The 17,764-nt window shown below is 35.6% G+C and overlaps 1 protein-coding gene across 1 annotated transcript in view; it reads left to right on the top strand.

The window, feature by feature from the left end:
* MALRD1 (MAM and LDL receptor class A domain containing 1) overlaps window positions 1-17,764 on the top strand; it is a 538,747-nt gene that overhangs the window by 37,690 nt on the left and 483,293 nt on the right. The window contains exons 3-5 of the mRNA XM_037738994.1: window positions 3,287-3,381; window positions 3,471-3,632; window positions 8,151-8,247. Coding sequence (XP_037594922.1) covers window positions 3,287-3,381; window positions 3,471-3,632; window positions 8,151-8,247 — 354 coding nt within the window. The remainder of the gene's footprint in view (window positions 1-3,286; window positions 3,382-3,470; window positions 3,633-8,150; window positions 8,248-17,764) is intronic.

Raw genomic sequence — 17,764 nt, 5'->3', positions numbered from 1 at the left:
TTTATCTTTTATGAAGATCAAGGTTGATGGAATTCACTGCCAAAGTTACTGGATTTAGTTCTCAAACATTGATTCATGGTTTTCGTTGCTTTCATATTTTATATACCTCCTTTTTTGTCATCAAACTTGGGATTTCATTCCAATACTTACGCAGTAACTGAGAAAAAGTATTTTTAAAAGTCTTCTAATATAAACATTTAAGATTATAAATGAAATTATGCTATTTATGTTATTTTGTCATTTTAATCATTAACCCTTTTCACAAGATTGTTATGCATGTGTTTTAAAGACATGTTATGCATTGGCTTTTATGAATGCAGGCACAACATGGGAATTTAAGAATTGTATAAACAAGCTGAAATGGGTATGGTGGAGAGATTAATAGAGACATATGATGATAACGGTGATTATGTGTTTGCATGTGATTGGTGTATCATTAGGCTGTTGAAAGAATTACGAGAATTTTATAGAGAGAATATTGAATATATTCTTTGTTGTCCAAGAACTTCATGCAGTCTCTTCTGGATGGTTAGAGCTCTAGTAAAAGGGAGTGTTAAATGAGGGTATGGTCATGTGGAGAAAAGTTATGCTGTCAAAGATTTGCTTTTTTTTCTTAAACTCATAAACAGCCATGATGATAAATGCTCTCTGGAAACCCAGGGAACAGTCCATAAAGTGACATTTTTCTCTAGGGAACATCTCCATCTGTGAATTAAAGAAATTCTATACTCATACTAAAGGAGCAAGGTAAAATGAAGAATGTATCAAAAAAATTGCTATTGTCACTAAGTTAAAATTAAACATAGAAAACAGATATTGCCATTGGGTGCATTTTGAACACTTTTTTTCCCCATACAGGAAAAAGTTTATGACTAGAGCAGATGTTAAAAGATATCAAGCTGTTTCTGAATTTAAAACTTTGCTTTTTAGTATAACCTGAAGATTAACCTTTATTCAATATTTAATAAAATACAGAATAATTTACAGGGCCATAACACATACCAAATGATAAAGTTTTTATTTATAAAACACTCTGTTTAAATATTTAAATAATTTATTCATATGTAAGTTGAAAAATATCACTGAAAAATGCTACTTTTATTATTTAATAGCTTAATGTGTCAAATCTGATTTTTAATGTCAAGCTTTTAAAAATAAATATGAATAATTTAAGTAACTTACTTGATAAATGAAAATAATTTTGCTGTGTATCTCATGGATGCTTTTTAGTAGTTGAATATTTATAAACAACAATTTAGAGCTGATTGAATGCTATTACCATTTGTATTGCTAATAATATTATTTAAACCTAAAATAATATATGCATATGGCTCATTATGCTTATTTGATTATTCACTTGCTTAACGTTTGTTTACTTGCTGCAAGAGCTAACTAATGATAGTCCACTTGCATCACCATGCTACCAGCTCTTCATCTAAATTGTGTTTACATAATAATTCCAGGAAGTATATTCTTAGAATAATTGTGTGTTATTACAGTTATTTCAGTTATGTCTCTGACTATATTCATAAGCAATCATTAATATCACTATTTGCTGCTTAATTAGGGTGCAGTTTTGGAATAGGAGTAGGGAAGAGAGGCTTCTTAGGTTTCATAATTTTACTATTGATTGTTTTAATGATGTGACAATTAGATTTGATTTCCAATATGACTTTAAAATACCACTGAATAACTTAGGTAGCTATGTCATCATAGTCATCATCATCATATTTCTCATTCCTTTGGACAGGGAAAAGCACATGAAATAGAGTGACAGAAAACAATGGTTCTCAGATTATATGCTAGAACCCACATAAAGCATCACGGGAAATCGATGAGAGCCCAGGGAATGTTCAACATTTATTTTACAGGCTTCTAAACCATGAGAGTCCACTGGTATTATCTGTACTGCATTGCCTAGGAAAGCATCAGGGCTCAGAGTTGTTTCCATAATCCTAGGAAAAGCTGGGACTCTCTGATCCAACTTTTTCTGAACAAAAGCACAGTGAGCAATTATCTCTTCTAAAGTTGTAAGAGTTGAAGAAGACAGAAAGAAACATGAAAAGCGACCCAACCGTCAGAAACAGGTCTATATTAAATAATCAACCTGAGAGGGGCTTCTGGCCAAATTAGGTCAAGAGCCCTCTCCCTCACAGATTAAAAGTATTTAAGGGTTCAGAGGGGGAGAGTTTATCACAGACTCTCGATGTTTTTGTGTCTCTTTGTCGGGCTTATCTGGGAGGGAGAGTTTTGTGTCTGTTTCCATGCATCTTCCTGTAGCTGCAGGCATCCTCTGGAGGCTGCTTTTAGCTTCTCTATCTTAGTGCACCTAAAGGGAAAGGAATGTATTTATTAGGGCCCACTGTTTTACTTGGCCCCGTTGTATGAGTGTGAAGTTTGGTGGTTACTCGAGACTTTCTCCACTTTCTCTATGCCTGAGCTGTCTTACCTACGTTTTACTGTCTGCTCTTTCTGGCTGCTTGTTAGAAGTGATTTCCTTGAAATGCATGAGGTTAGGAGGGAGCTGGAACTTAAAATGGTGGTATTTGTCCAAGAGGATGGTACTCATGTTCTGTCAAAAGTCTTCACTGAATTGTTTATTTTGGTAGGCAATCCCAATAGTACCACATTTTCCCTAGATAACATCTTGCAGAGATGTAACTTTCTATGTTAAATGTGATAAATTTGATTTTGAACTGTAGCCCATGACAATATTATAGGGAATATAATCACAATTAGCTATTTCACTGGGCAACATGAAGAAAAAATATGTCAGATGGTTTGCTAAAGTAAATGATACGGTTAAATTATTTGTTCTTTAAACATAAAAATATTAAGCTAATGAGGATGTGAACCTGAATTATCACTTGGCATCTTATATTTGCCAGTGATCACTCTGAATCTAACACGTTGTCTCTTGTTTGTTTTTCTAAGTTTTATAGGTACATAGTAGGTGCATATATTTATGGGGTACATGAAATATTTTGATACAGGCTTGCAATGAATAATAATCACATCATGGAGAATGGGGTACCCATGCCCTTAAACATGGATCTTTTGTGTTACAAACAATCCAGTCACAGTCTTTTAGTTATTTTTGAATATTCAATGAAATTACTACTGCCCATAGTCATCGTGTTATGGTATCAAATCGTAGGTCTTACTCATTCTTTATATATATATATATATATTAGATATATACAGTGTATATATATATATATAAATATAAATATATATATTCTTTATATAAATATATATATTGTACTCTCTCTCTTCTTTCTGACAGCTCACTTTCTCTCACTGGTTTCCAGAGTGGATTTTATTTCCTCAAGTTTAAGAAGCAGAGTTTTCCTTCCTACACATGATCAATATGACTGCCAGGTATTTGAAAACACACAGCATTTTAAATACCTTGTCATGTTTGGGGACTTCTTTATCATAATTGTTTGGGTACTAATTGTTTTTCACAGATTACATTTTATTACTTCTCCAGCCAAGAGAGTGGCAAATTAATGGTTGGAATTCAAACTGCTTGTGAAGGTCGTATTCAGCATTTATGGCAAAACACAGCTGCACTCTCAAATCAGTGGGAGAGAAATGTCATCAAAATCCAGAGTTCACAGAGATTTCAGGTATGTGTGTTCTATTCTCTAACTATGGCTTTGAAGAAAATATAGGGTACAGATCTTCAACACCAGGTGAGCTAGGCGACTGTCGCAGTGTGCCAGGGACTGAGGGGCTGAATTTCAAATGCTGCAAGTGGACATCTTAGGTAAAAGACACTTTTACAATAAGGTTTTAAATTTTATGTATTAAAACTAAAGTTGATATATTTTAAGATATACTGATATATGAATAAAATACAACCTTTAATTTTCTCTTAATTTCTTGAACCCCCTCCATTTTCCTCTCTACTTTTCTTACTATTCCGACTTCCTCTTTCTTTTCATTTCTTCTTCTTTCCAGACTTTTATTATGCTTTTGAGAGAAGGGAATTCTGGGTAATGAGGAAGGAGAATGTTTAATTTAAATACTAATTCCAAATGTTGTTGAAGTAGAATAATTGTCATATTCGTTTCATAGATAAATTCTAAAATGATTTAGATAATTAAAGCCAATTCAAACCTATAAAAGACAAAGTTATTTATGCAGCCTAATAAAACTTATGCATGGTATAAATAATAATCTAATGATTATTACAAGGTCTAGAAGAAGTGTTGCATATTTTAACATTTGGGACAATCAAACAAAATTTTCCTGTTAAACGTGAGATGTTAAAGCATTTTATTCCTTAAAAAATTATTTTCTAATCCTGATCTGTGAGCCAATTTAATCCAAGTAGGTTTCTTTTATTGTGTTATTAAAATGATATAATAATTGATTTTATAAATTTGATATAAATCATTTGTTATATGGTGGATTTAGCACTTGCTTAAATAGAGGGGTTAAACTGGATTGAATTTTACCTTTGATTCTGTTGAGTGGCTAAGAGGGAAAGAATGGCTAAATGAACAGGATCTTCACTATAAAAGTTGAATTATAAAAATGACATAGTTTCTTAATTGCTTGGTCAGAAATCACTGTAATTTCAAATTTTCAGGATTTGATAAACTTAATGGGGATCAAAAGAAGTCTACGAAAAATCCCTTAACAGATGGTTAAATGACACCTTCATGACATGACTTCAGAGAAACTCTCACTGGAAACACTAACCAGAGATTGAGACTGTACTCTATTGAAGTCAAATATCAGTGTTGGGGGTGCGGTGGTTGGGAAGGCATCTTAAGCCATCGGGCACTTAAGTCTTTCTATGAACAATTCATTTATTTACTTAAGAAAGATTAATTTGGACCTCTTGGGATGTGGTAGGTACAATGAAGGGAAAGTTCTGTATACCATGTTAAGAGAAGATGATTGACAAGTGTTTGGTGGGGCTACTTTGTGTCCCTGAGCCCTCAAGACATCTGTGGCTTTCAAGGGTTGTGGTATGCAGAATGAGTAGTCCCTGAGTACCAATAGTGTGTTTAATTTTCTGTGGATGCTCAAATGTTATTAACTGCTGGAGAAGTTCTTAGTTTATTTCTTACACTTCTCTTCTTAATCTCCTGTGTCTGCTTGTCTTTTCTCAACAATGACAACAAAAGCAACAAAACCAGGCCAAGATTGCTTTTATGGAGATTGAGTCACATCGAGTAGGCTCTGAAGGATGAACTTGCTGAAGTTCCATCTCTCTCCATTCTGGTAGAGATTTAATAACTGAGATGAGAATCTTATCTACCAGTCAACTCCATTATTATTTACACATCTTTTTCAGCTTTGAAACAGCTGATGGTATGGGAGTCTTAAACTACTTTTGCTAAGCTTTTTGCCTTCTTAGACCTGCCCGTCTTTCAGTCAAGGTCCCTCTGAGAAGCGTAAGAGATTACGGTGTTGAGTAGAGCTGGAACTTGCTGTATCTTGTAGGTCAAACCTTTAAAATAACGTCCTTGTTTTGCTCAGCCTTCTATTCTCGAGTGATACATCTTGAGTTCTGATGATTAAATATGTGCAGTAGATCAATTAAAAAAACCCGTAAAACTCCAGAATATGTAATATCCAGGGTGACTCTGCTGTAGCTGATGCAGCAAGGTTATTCACTTGAGTGCTTTAAATGTACCAGTGGCTTCAACTAAAGCAGATGCATGTGCAATATATTAATTTTATTTTCCAAAATACACTATTGCTGATGTGAAAACAGTGCATTTACCTTAAAGGCTATGCAAAAATTAGGAGACCATATGACTCTCTCGGGATTCTTCGGCTACACCAGTCTTTGGATTGCAGGTATGCTTTAGTTCTATCCTGTCAGCAAGTGAGCAGATATTCATTTGCTTTTGTTTGGTGGGCCACAGAGAAGTGCTGTGCTTGTAATATAGCCTGCCACCATCTAGTATCTCATTCCTGAAAAGCTTTAGTGAGGGCCTTATTCTAGGGAATTCGGTAATCACTGTCTTCAGACAATATCTGCTTCCTCATCAACTTACAAGCCTCTGAGAATTATTTCATTTTCTGCCATTTCCTTTCCATGCCGACTTCTAATAGTTTAAAAGCCATGCATCCTTCTTTTAAAAATACCCAAATAGGAGATTTCAATCCCAGCTGGATCCCAGCTTAGCATGGGCTTTGGAGAAAGCCTCTGCAGCTGACGTTCGCCTGGGGGCTTTGTTACCTCCATCTGTGAATGACTGGGTCTATCCTTTAATGAATTTGAAGCAGGTTAATTTCTGAGGGAATGCTTTGCATAAACAAGGATTAGTGTTTATTTACTTAGCAAAGATGGAAGCACTTCAGAGAGTTTCTGAAGATATTTATGGAATAATAATACTAAAATTTCTTGAGCACTTTCTATGTGTAAGGCACTATGTTTACTTCTTTGGATACCTTATTGTATTGACCCTTCACAAAAATCCTCTAGGTTAGAAAGATGATTTACCACATAGTTCATTGAGAAGTACAAGCTTTGGAGAGTTATCCTACTAAGTCCCATACCAGCTTAGACTCTAGGGTAGTTTGATTTCAGATCTCACTGACCCATAATCATTTTTTAAATTATATTAAAGCATTACACTGATTTAGAATACATAGGAGGAAAAAAAACCAACCCCTAGTCTGGTCAAATCTGTTGTGTCTGACTCATGAAATATTCCTTTGTCTGCTCTACTGGATAAAACGATTTTAGGCATTGCATGCTGCTGATTAATTGCAATCACATTTTTTAAGAAATTGCAGATATAAGCAATTAATTTTACCATTGTCCTAAAATGTTCAAGGAGACAAAGAATAAAACAAACTAAACATACAGTAGAAATTTAGCCCCAAGTTGAAGTAAAACCTTTTTCTGTCAGAGGCATTAGAACCAAAGGGACTCTACCTTGACAGAGGGTTGAGAAATGAGGCTGGGACTTTCTGGGCTATTTTCCTGGAAAGCTAAATATTCCTAGCTTTTAGATGTTTACAGTTAAGGGAACAAATTGGTAACATTTACTAAATAGACCTAGACTTGGGAATGTCCCGGTATCCTGATATCTTGAGAACAGAATCATTCCTAATTTTGTTTTAAAGATAATGATGTAGATTCTTGCAAAATATAGTAATTTAGAAAATTAATTCTTTATCACAAAAGATTGTAGCAGAGTACATCTCCCCATGACCTTTTTTTTTTTAATCCTATGTATAAACAAGTATTGTACCTAGAGTGGACACGTTCCTCCTCTTACTTTGGGAATGCCCTGCTTTGACTGTGGAGTAGCCATTCTTCTATTCCTCTACTACCTTCTTCTCCTCCCCTTTTCTTCCTCTTCTTCTTCTTCTTTTTTTTTTTTTTTTTTGAGCTGGAGTTTCGCTCTTGTTGCCCAGGCTAGAGTGCAATGACGCAATCTCAGTTCACTGCAACTTCTGCCTTCCTAGTTCAAGCCATTCTCTTGTCTCAGCCTCCTGAGTAGCTGGGATTACAGGCGTCCACCACCATGCCCAGCTAATTTTTTGTATTTTTAGTAGAGATGGGGTTTCACCACGTTGGTCAGGCTGGCCTTGAACTGCTGACCTCAAGTGATCCACCTGCCTCAGTCTCCCAAGGTGCCGGGATTACAGGTATGAGTCACGTTCAGTCATTTTAACAATAAGTCACAGAACAATCAATCATTCCTAGTCAATGTTTACGTAATGGCAGAAAATGTGCAGTAGGATAGCATGAGTATGACATTTAAGGCAAGAGTGGGTAAGATTTAGAGAACCAAAGGGGAAGATAGGACACAACTGCAGATGCCAAGAACTGGAGCTCAAGATAGAGAATGGATCCAAAAGCTGGTAAATGCACAGCAGTATGAACATATAGGAACTGAACACTTGAGATGGTTGTAGGGAAGAATCCAGGTGAATATTGCTGCATTTCACTAACAGGTTCCCTATCCTATGCCAGACATTTGAGATACAGTGATGACCCTACATTTCCTTTGTTTTTGAGAGTGTTTGCTTTGCACCTGGAATTGGCATGGTCACCCAAGTGCTTCTAGAGAGTGACATGTTTCCTATTGCAAGTTCTCTTCTATAACACTGTGAGACAGTGATGTTCCTTGCTTTGTGTTTTTGTTTGTTTTGTTTTTCTTGTGCAGGTTGTTTTTCAAGGTCAAATGGCTTCAACTGATGAACAGGATAGAGTCATGGCTATTGATGATATATCTTTCAGTTCAGGCTGTTTGCCTGCCAATGGTAAGAACTTTTTCTCTGATTTTGATCTTTACTGTATATAAAGAATTCAGTGCAATTTAAGCATTGTAATGGATTTAATCTGCTGTTTCGTCTGATGTTTTCATGTGGGATATTTTTCATTGTTCTAATACATTGTGTAACAGACTGGATCTATACTAGAAGGGAAGATTGGCTATTTTTCACTGACTGATGCTGTAAAAAACTGAATGGGATAATTTAGTCTCAGACTTGAAATCTTGTACCAATGTTTACAGTGGCTAAAGTTAAATCTTAACAAGAGCACTCTGTGCCTTCTAGGAGACTGGGAGAAAACTAGCCTACATAGATTTGAAATTGTCTTCTTGGACAATTGGTTTGATTATTCTACTGAAAGATACAAAGTGGAGAGTTATAATCTATTTTCTATTTTAACACATCAATAAGCCACATATATCAGATGCAAAATTTTATTTATATTGTTCCTTTGATTATATTAACTGAATGATAAACTATTTTTTATTTATATTATTCCAAAAACAAGTCAATATTAAAATTATAATTAGAATAGCATAAAATATAAAGCATAATATAATAATAAAAATAGTCACATATATATTTCAGGTTTTTATCTTTTAAAAATTTTGTTCTATTATGGCATGATATAACAGAATAAAGATAGCTATTTTACAGATAAGGCTTCTGAGTTCTAATTTGGTACAAATATATGTTAGTTGTGGTAAATAATATTTCAAAACAAGAAAAGATGTCTTCGTCTACTTAAGAGAGACCATAGGATCTTGATATTGTGCTTTGTTTTTAAAGAGTTTTATTTTCAGTTGACACATAGTTGTACGTATTTATGGGATACTATGTGATGTTAAACACATGTATACATTGTGTAATGATTAAATCAGAGTAATTAACTTATCCATTATCTTAAAAAAATTATCTTTATAGTAAGAACATTTGAAATTCTCTCTTCTAGTGATTTTGAAATAAACAATATAATATTATTAACTGTAGTCACTCTACTGTGTAATAGAAAACCAGAATTTATTCCTCCTGTCTATCTGTTTCTACACACACATCACCCACGCTATCCTCCCAGCCTCTGATAACCGCTATTCTACCCTGTACTTCTGTGAGATAGGCTTTTGAAAATTTTGCAAACGAATAAGATAATATGGTATTTGTTTTCCTGTCTGGCTTATTTCACTTAATATTTTCTAGATTCATTCATATTGTTACAAATGATAGGCTTTTATTTTTTATGGTTAAATAAAAAAGGATTCTTTATCCATTCATCCACTGATGAACACTTACATTTCCATATCTTGGCTATTGTAAATAGTACTGCAATAAACATGGGAATGCAAAAATCTCTTTGACAGAGACTGAAATTATCTTTTTCAGTTCATTTTCTTTGGATAAATACACAGAAGTGGGATTGCTGAATCATTTGGTAATTCTATTTTCAACTCTTTGAGGAACCTCCATACTGTTCTATATAATGATTGTACTAATTTACATTTCTACCAACAGTATATAAGGATTCCCATTTATCCACATCCAAACCATCATTTGATAACTTCAACTTTTTGGTAATAGCCATTCTGACAAATATGAGATGATATCTCATTGTGGTTCAAATTTGCATTTCCCTGATGATTAATGATCCTGAGCATTTTTTTCATATTCCATTTACTAGGCATTTTTCTGTCTTTTTCTGATAAATGTCTTGAGATTTTCTGTCCTTTTAAAAATTTGATTATTTGTTTTCTTGGTGTTGAGTTGTTTTACGTTTCTTATGTATTCTAGATATTAACTCCTTCTCAGATGCATAGCTTACAAACATTGACTCCTATCCGTAGGTCATGTCTTCACTCAGTTGTCCCTTTGTTGTGCAGAAGCTTTTCGGTTTGATGTAATCTCATTTTTTTTTTTAATTTTTGCTTTCGTTGCTTATCCTTTGAGTTCTTATCCAAAAAAGTCATTGCCCAGACAAATGTCGTGAAGCCTTTCCCTTAAGTCTTCTAGTACTTCTATAATTTCAGGTCTTTTCTTTAATCCATTTTGCCTTGATTTTTGTATCTGGTGAGAGATACAGGCCTAGTTCCATTATTCTGCATGTGGATGCTCAATGTTCCCAGCAGAACTTATTGAAAAATTTTTCTTTACCCAATGTGTGTTCTTGGTGCCTTTGTCAATCAATTGGTTGAAAATGTATGGATTTATTTTGGTATTCTCTATTCTAATCCGTTGGTCTATGTGTCTGTTTGTATGCTAATACCATGCTGTTTTTTAAAGTATATTCTGAAGTCAGATTGCATAATGACTCAGCTTTGTACTTTTTGTTCAAGATTGCATTATATATTCAAGATCTGTTGTGGTTCCATAAATATATTTGGATTGGTTTCTCTAGTTCTTTGAAAATGTCATTAGTATTTTAATAGAAATCTTATTTAATCTGTAAATTGCTTTGGGTGGTAAGGACATTTTAACTGTATTTGTTCTTCCAATCCATGGACATTGAATATATTTCCATTTTTTTGTGTGTGTTGGCTTCAACTTCTATGCCAATTTTGTAGTATTTTAAAAGACTCTATAAAATCACTATAGAAGTTTAAAAGCAATCATAGTGCAAGCGAGGCTTCAGAAAGCTGAATAGTCAAAGAAAAATTGTGATCCAATACAAAAACATGAGCATCTGCAATTTCTAAGGCAATTGTTCTAGACATCATTATAACCATAATGTATTTGAGGTGGTGTGGAAATGAAATTTACTAAAGAAGAAACATCAATAAATTTTAAGGCTCATATATTGTCTGAGCCTTTCACATGAATATGAAATTTACATAACATGATAAGCTTTTGGACTGGAGAGGAGGACTTTGAAATCTAAGGCTGAAGTAATCAATGAATATGGAAAGTAGACCTACATGTGTGTCAAAGGACAATAAGTTGAATATCATGAGCCACGATGTTTGTACACATTCAAAGATAAATGTTTGTGTTGAAGCAACACTGGGGATTTAGATGAATTAGGCGCTGCCTTTTATGGGGCATTAAAAAACGATGTAATCTCCTGGGAAATCTGCGAAGGAAGTGGTTTTCTTACAGAGAAATCCAGGATTCAGATGAGGTCACCAGGTATCTTATTTGAAGACGAGGACACAGGTAGTTGCTTTTGTTTTTGTTTTCCAAATAAAATAAGGATTGAGCACATATTTACGTTTTTGGGAGGAAAACACAGCAGCATGAAGATTAATAATAGAGGAAAACCATAAAGCATTATGGGATGAGACTGGCATTTGGTTGGGGCTGCACTTTGTAAATGGCAGAAATGTGAGAGACTGTAAAATTAAGTAGCATTAAATTGCCAAACGAGACTCTCTAGTCAAGTTCAGGCACTGTCATAACAGACTAAACCTAGTTAATCATCAGAATCACGTTGGGGAGTGATTGATTCTGGGCTTCACTCCAGTGATAGATGAGAATCACTGTGAATGGAGCCTGAATTTTAAATAAGATTCTCAGGATAGTGCCTCTGTGTGTGTGTGTGTGTGTGTGTGTGTGTGTGTGTGTGTGTGTTTGTGTGTGTGTGTGTGTGTGTAGCCAGTAGAGCCAGGCTTAAGGACAGGACTAGCATTTGTGAACCACAAGGTCTGGTATTACACTGATTATTGTACTTGGGGCAGAAACCCAGCTAACTAGAATGCGTAGTTTTAGTCTCATGCAGTACTGGTGGTGGTGGTTGGGGCAGGGTTGGTGATGGAGGAGCATCGGAGACATGCAGTCCAGCATCTTCTGGACATTGTCATCAGAAAATCCAATTTCCATGGAGGGTAGGCATAGGGCTTCTTGCATTTGGATGCAAGAAAACAGGCAAGTTTGCTTAAATTACTTGCAGAAATGGAGGAGATAATTATGGCAAAGTTTCATCAGCCCCAATACTGTTAAAGTCAAGGACCAAGGACTTACTTTGTATTTGCTTTACTGCCTTATGCTTGTGACTTTACGGCTATAAGACGACTGATGAAGACCTGTACATCTCAAATTTGGGGCAGGAAGAAGGCAGAAATAAGAAGGGGCAATGTTTTTGGCCACATCATTGGCTTAACTATTTTATCTGGATAACTTTAGTTGCTAGGAAGGCTAGCAAAACTGAATATTTAGCTTTTAGCCCTTGGAATAGAGGTAAGCAAGGGGAATAGATTTATGAGTAGAGTGAGCAAACATATTTGCTACAGAAACTGAAAATCTGCATGTTTAGAAGTAAATTCCAATTTTCTTTCAAAATCGGTTCCCTCTCATTCATTCCGTGTTTGAGCCAGTGGCGGTTGTTTTGTCTCACTCAAAAAGCTAAGAGTCATTTTTACATATTCTTCTCTTTTTTTCACCCTTATATCAATATGGTTAAAAAATATTGAGAGAATCTCCTACTTCATTTCTTAAATTTTCTTCTCTTATTTATTACTATTATTATTAAACTCTGACTTTGTTCAAGCCCACGTTATTTTTTTCCATGGGATATTTTTTCTTCCAATTTTAAAGTATTCTACGCAACAATCGACTTCCAACAGATGATACTTCCATAAGGCCAGGTCTCCACTTCTCATAAATCCATCAGTAAGTCTTATTGCCTCCAGGACAGAATTCAAATATTTTATCATGACATTAGCTCATCACGATATGGCTCATATTCAGTAGTCCAATGTCCTCCTTCACAATTCCCCCAAGAATTCCATACTCTGGCCAAAACAAATTACTTGTGGGTTCAGCAACACAGTGTCTTCTAATTCTTGGGTATTATGCGAACCTCTTTTCCTCTGTCTGACAGCCTCATTCCATTGCTTTTCTTTTATTTCTTTTTCTTCTTCTCATTTTTCTTCTCCGTATCCTTTCCCCCTTCTCTTTCCCTTTTCTCCCCCTTGCTCTCCTGCCTGTCCTCCCTGCTACATTTCTCCTCCCTCCTTCCTCCCCTCCCATGGCCTCTTCCTTTCCTTTCCTTTTTCTTCCGTCTTTTCCCTTCTCCCTTCTTTCTTCCTTCCTTTTCTTTCTTTCTTTCTTTTTTTGGTATGCCCTTCCACCACTTATACTCCCAGGCTGAGTTGAGGTTTCTTGTGTGGGGAGCTTTCCCTTATAGACAATCCTTCCACACTGCCACTACCACCCCCTAGACACACACACACACACACACACACACATACGTACATATTGATTTATCTCTATGGCTAAATTCCAAGTGCCTTGATGCATAGTTCCTACCCTGTCTAATTCATGACCAAATGATTGACAAAGAACATGTGCAGTTATTCAAATGCCAAATATTTGTGATTTGGGATCATGACTTCATCCTTCTGAGATACGTGCGCTCCATTCCATGAAAAAGCAGATTTAAGTAAAATATCATGGGAAGATGTTTTTAACAGTGCTTACATTTACGCCCAGTATATTATATTATTTCTAGGTTTTTATTTTAGTCTGAAAAATAAAGTTAGGTCCTCAAGCTATATTATGTGGCTTTATTGAAGAAGAAGTAATCTGGGCCAAGCATTTGCCATATTTTATTAGACATATGGGTGCTTTTGTCATATTATAGCAGAAATATTGTATTTAGAAATGAGTGGACTTTAAAAAATGGAATGAGTGGACTTAAGTTCTAACATAGCTACCTTTTGATAAGTCTTCTTGGTTTATAGAAATAATTGTTTAGGAGGCTGAGATGGGTGGATTACTTGAGGTCAGAAGTTTGAGATCAGCCTGACCAACATGATGAAAAACCATCTCTACTAAAAATACAAAAATTAGCTGTGTGTAGCGGCCCACGCCTACAATCCCAGCTACTCTGGAGGTTGAGGCAGGCAAATCGCTTGGACCATGGAGGCGGAGGTTGCAGTGAGCCAAGATTGCATGCCACTGCACTCCAGCCTGGGTGATAAAGCAAGACTCTATCCTGGGGGGGGGAAATATATATATATATGTAATATATTATAAAAAAAATTTATATATAAGAACTTGTTTAATCACTGATTCTTGAACAACACTGATTCTTAAATAACACAGATTCTTATAGAAACAGCTGATTATAAATATAAAGATTTCATGTGGTGGCTCATAATCAGAATATTGTGAATATTCTGTGGATATTTTCAGATTGATTTTTCAGGACTTGGCCTTACTCTCATTTGTAAAGGCCTCACATACACTAGCCATCCCTTTATTAGAATCTGAATGATGCATATATATTATCCAGTAAAATAACTAAGAACTTTTTAATTTTAGTAGGTTCCAGTTTTGTTTTAAAAAGACAGTAACTGTTCCTTGAAATCACTTCTAATTAAAGAAAATTGGCAAATTGTCTAAAACCTCTGGAGTAAAAAGTGGATGTCAGTTATAACTTTTACTTCAAAGGCCTTGAGACATCGGCTTCATTTTCTACCCTCTAAGAGAGTTTGGACAATTTCATTTAACCTGTTTGTGCAAGATAAGATTTGAAGGATGACAGCCCTAGACATGTGATTTCGATGGTATAGAGACCTTGAAATGGTTGGCAAAGCTTCATTCTACTAATCGTGTATCATTGATGGAGGATTTGAAAACCCCTAAAATAATTTTCTACAGCCAGATTGTGGTGCAACATAAGAATAAGAGAAAGAGAGCTGGGCATGGTGGCTCACGCCTGTAATCCCAGCACTTTGGGAGGCCGAGGCAGGTGGATCACCTGAGGTCAGAAGTTCAAGACCAGCCTAGCCAACTTGGTGACTCCCCATTTCTACTAAAAATACAGAAATTAGCCAGGCGTGGTGACATGCACCTGTAATCCCAGCTACTTGGGAGGCTGAACCTGGGAGGTGGAAGTTGCAGTGAGCTGAGATTGCATTACTGTACTCCAACCTGGGCAACAGAGTGAGACTCTGTCTTAAAAAAAAAAAAAAAAAAGAGAGAGAAAGAAAAGAAAAAGAAAGAGAAAGAGTGAGAGGAGAGGAATGAGGGAAGAAGGGAGAATTAACATGAATATAAATAACTGACATCTTTAAATAGCTTTGAGCTCTGGGATTAATGCACTACAATAAAAAGAGCTGTCCGGGAGACTCACTGATTGACAGTTTATGCATACCATGCCAAAATACATACTCATACACCAATCTTTTTATGGTTATAAATTCCAGTTTTCAGGCCAAAGGCAGTAAAAGTGGTAGACACTGTCAAAAGAAATTTAATACATTTGACAGAATCTCCGTTTTTAATTCCATGCAATTTGTACTCAACTATTTTGCTATTTTTGTTTATATTACTTCTGGGTGCTTTTTTTTGTTTGTTTTGTATAAATACTGACAAATTAGAGATAATATACAACATTTAATTGAACTATGACCAATATTTAGTTATGTAGCTCTAGGGACAGAAGATTTGTAGCTATTATATGAATCTACAAAAATTACAGTTTTAATTGTTTCATGGTAATCATGATTGTGCAATCTTAGCTTCATTTATCGCCAACATTCCGTTAATTGCATATGCAGTTTTATTTTCAGTGGATCTTACGTTCAAGAGGATTTGCATATTCATCATTTGTAAACTCCCATTATGAGAAACCAGATTGTGAATGCATTCATAAATCATTTTCATAACCAATTGCTTCAGTTTTATCACAAATAGAAGTGAAAATGAAGTAGATAGAGTCTACAATGTTTCAAAAAATTTCATCAGGTTGTTACTAGGTAATTTATTCATTTATCAAACAAGTATACGTTGAACACCTGTTATGCCAATAATTTTTTTTACATAATGGTGGGAGAGCAGTGAAAAACAAATAGTAATCATTGCATTTACCAAGCTTACTATTTAGTTAGGGAGAAAAAAGATACTCAGCAAATAAATAAAAAATATAGTTTAGGTCAAGTGGTGATATTTGTTATGGAGAACAGTAAAGCAAAAAACTGTGATAAGAAGTGCCAGAAATGAGGATGAGATCATGATGTTTTAAATGGTCAGTATGGTCACATTAAAATATATAATCTCAGAAAAATAGCCAAAGAATAGAGGAAACAAGCCATGTGAATATTAGGTATGTTGATAAAAAGAGTCAAACTCTGTAAAATATAAAAGAGATTTATTCTGAGCCAAATGTGAGTGAACAATGGCTCATGACACAGCCCTCAGGAGATCCTGAGAACAGGTGCCCAAGACGATTGGGCTGCATATTTGTTTTATACAATTTAAGGAGCCATAAAACATCAATCAATGCATACAAGATGTACATTGGTTGAGTTTAGGAAAGCAGAACAATGGAAGAGGGGGCTTCCAGGTCAGGTGGATTCAAACATTTTGTGATTGACCATTGGTTGAGTTATTATCTAAAGACCTGGAATCAATAGAAAGGAATGTCTAGGTTACAGTAAGAGGTGGTGGAGACCAAGGTTTTATCATGCAGATGAAGCCTCCAGGTAGCAAGCTTCAGAGAGGATAGACCATAGATATTTCTTATCAGACTTAGTTTGTTCTACCACTAATTGCAAAATGAAGGGTATAATGAGGCATTTCTGGCTTTGCTTTCTCATCACGGCCTGAACTAGTTTTTCAGGTTAACTTTGGAATACCCATGGATGAGAGGAGGGGTTCATTCAGATAGTTGGGGGCTTAGAATTTTATTTTTTGTTTACAGATTGAGCTATGAATGTAAAGGCCTCAAGGATACAGTAAGCTTGGTTTATATGAGGAAGATCATAGTAAGGCATTGACGTTTACTTTATATAGGATGAAAACCCATGGAAGGTTTTGAGCAGTGGAGACATTATCTGACTCACATATCTAAGATTATAGTGGAGCCAGGACAACCACAGGTAGACAAAATAAGTAGTTATTACGACAATTGAGAAAGAGATGATGTTCCCTGAGCCAGAGTTGATAGCAGTAGTGGAGGTCATAAGATGTAGTTAGATTCTGGATGCGTTTTATAGATAATGCAGAAATTGGCTGATGGGTTGCATATTTGGAGGGAGAGAGAGAGAGAGAGAGAGAGAGGGAGAAAGATGAGTCATGGAAGACTCCAAATTTCTCACCTGAACTAGAAGGATGGGGTTTCATTAGCTGGGATAAGATAGGCTGTGGGAAGATAAAGTTTAGGCTGAGAAACATCAGAAGTTTGTTGAGATCGTAACTGCCCAAGTGGTTCATCTTGCCCACTGTCTAGACAGAACCGGTTCATCAAGACAGGGGAACTGCAATAGAAGAAGAGTAATTCAGGCAGAGCCGGCTGCACAAGAGACTGGAGTTATATTATTACTCAAATCAGTCTCCCTGAACATTCAGGGAGCAGAGTTTTTAAGGATAACTTGGTGGGTCAGGGAAAGCCAGTGAGCCAGGAGTGCTGATTGGTCAGAGATGAAATTACGGGAAGTTGAAGCTGTCTTCTTGCACTGAGTCAGTTCCTGGTTGGGGGCCGCAAGATCCGATGAGCCAGTTTATTGATCTGGATGGTACCAGTTGAACCATCAAGCAGGGTCTGCAAAATATGTCAAGCACTGTTCTTAGG

This window comes from Cebus imitator, unplaced genomic scaffold (assembly GCF_001604975.1).
Source record: "Cebus imitator isolate Cc_AM_T3 unplaced genomic scaffold, Cebus_imitator-1.0 Scaffold61, whole genome shotgun sequence".
Taxonomy (NCBI): Eukaryota; Metazoa; Chordata; class Mammalia; order Primates; family Cebidae; genus Cebus; species Cebus imitator.
This window is presented reverse-complemented; position numbering and strand designations above follow the sequence as displayed.